Source organism: Coffea arabica, chromosome 5e (assembly GCF_036785885.1).
Source record: "Coffea arabica cultivar ET-39 chromosome 5e, Coffea Arabica ET-39 HiFi, whole genome shotgun sequence".
In the NCBI taxonomy this organism is placed as follows: domain Eukaryota; kingdom Viridiplantae; phylum Streptophyta; class Magnoliopsida; order Gentianales; family Rubiaceae; genus Coffea; species Coffea arabica.
The window spans coordinates 21,577,876-21,579,550 of record NC_092318.1 but is presented as its reverse complement, the minus strand read 5'-3'; the positions used below and the strand labels follow the sequence as shown (position 1 = coordinate 21,579,550).

At 59.5% G+C, this 1,675-nt stretch overlaps 1 protein-coding gene across 1 annotated transcript; it reads left to right on the top strand.

Moving 5' to 3' along the window:
* The first annotated feature begins 663 nt into the window (after positions 1–663).
* On the top strand, positions 664–1,413 carry LOC113743921 (uncharacterized). The gene has a single exon (XM_027271984.1). The coding sequence runs from the start codon at positions 664–666 to the stop codon at positions 1,411–1,413; it is 750 nt and encodes a 249-aa protein (XP_027127785.1).
* Positions 1,414–1,675: the final 262 nt, after the last annotated feature.

The following is a 1,675-nucleotide window of genomic DNA, read 5'->3' as shown; positions in this document are numbered from 1 at the left end:
ATGGCGAGAACGCGTTCCAAGCGAACCATAGAGAACACCGATCCCGGAGCCGGCGATGGGTCCCGGTGAAGGGAGACCGAGGCGGCTCGGGACGCTGGGGGCTCAGCTCTTTCGGGGGAACGGAGACAGCAGATCCTCCAATTCATGATGGAGAACCTCCCCATGTTGGAAAACATGATCCGACAGGCGAATGAGGGGGGTGAAACTGGGGGCGTACAAACCTCCAAGGCGAAGAAGAAGGAATCGCCCCTCATTCCCTCGGAGGATGAGTCACGGGATCAGCCCCCCAGAAGGAAACGGCCACGGACTCCCCCTCGGCCACGAGCCTCGGTGCTCGGAGATAGCGAGAGGTATCCCCGCGACCGGTCCGCTGGGAGCCGACCGAGAAATCCTTCATAGTGGAAGCCTGTGCGAAACGAGTCTGAACGCTCCCCCGACCGATCTGTCGAGAGCCGACCGCGCAACCCTCCCCAGTGGAAGCCTGTCCGAGATGAACTCGAGCAGATCTTGTGGCCGCAATTATATGAGGACAATTACACAGTCTCGCCCTTTACCCGAGAGATAGAGGACTACCCGCTACCCCGGAGATTCAAGATCCCGAACATTGAGCTGTACGACGCTTCGACCGATCCGGAAGACCACCTTTCGGTCTTCCTGACGCACATGAGTCTGCAAACAGCTGCGGATGAAATCCGTTGCAAGACCTTCCCCATGTTTCTGAAGGGGAGGGCCCGGCTCTGGTTCCAAGGTCTGGCACCGGGGTCCATCCGAAGTTTCCCCGAACTGGCCAGGCAGTTCGTCGCCCAGTTCGTCTTTTCGAAGACTTATTCGAAGAATGTGGCTCACCTTATGGCAATCAGGCAGAAGCCGGACGAGTCACTGAGAAGTTTCATGGCCCGCTTCAACACGGAGAACCTGCAGATCAGGGACAAAGATGAAAAGGTGGTAATGGCCGCCTTCATGAACGGGCTCAGGGCAGAGGAGCTTTTCTGCAAGCTAGCCGAGAAGTCTCCCAGAGATCTGGAGGAGCTCTTGACTAGGGCGCACGCAGCCGCTAACGCAGAGGAGGCGGCACGCCTGAAGAGGGAGTCGGATAGGGAGCTCGGAAATCGAAGAGGACGGGGAAGCCACCCCAAAAGCAAGGATGGCCCGGCCAAGAAGAACTTTTTTGACCGACTCTCAAAGGAGAAAACCCCCGCTCAACCGCCGCTTCCGAAAAAATGGTACACCTCCCTGACTCGACCCAGAGCCCAGATCCTGGCCGTCATAGAGGCGGAGGGCTTAGGGGAACGGCCGCCTAAGATGGGGACACCCCGGAACAAGAGAAACCAGGACCGGTATTGTGTCTTCCACCGTGACGTCGGGCATGACACGGAGGGGTGTTGGCCCTGCGGAAGGAGATCGAGGATCTGATCCAGCGTGACTTCCTCGGACGATTTGTACGGCAAGACCCCCCAGGCTAGGAGCCAGGACGGACCTACCGCGGAGACAGGGGCGACGGCCAGCGTCGCGACTGCCCTGAGCAGCGTGACATTCCTCGAGGCCGCTCCTCCGACCAGGACACCCAGAAATTTGGCAGGGGTGATTAACACCATCGCCGGGGGTCCCACGGGTGGGACAGCAATGTGGCTCGGAAGAACAGGCGGCCTCCCCCCGAGAGGGATGATTCCCTGAA

Coding starts and splice junctions, on each gene's coding strand:
- LOC113743921 (XM_027271984.1), top strand. CDS start 664: ATGAGTCTGCAAACAGCTGCGGATGAAATCCGTTGCAAGACCTTCCCC.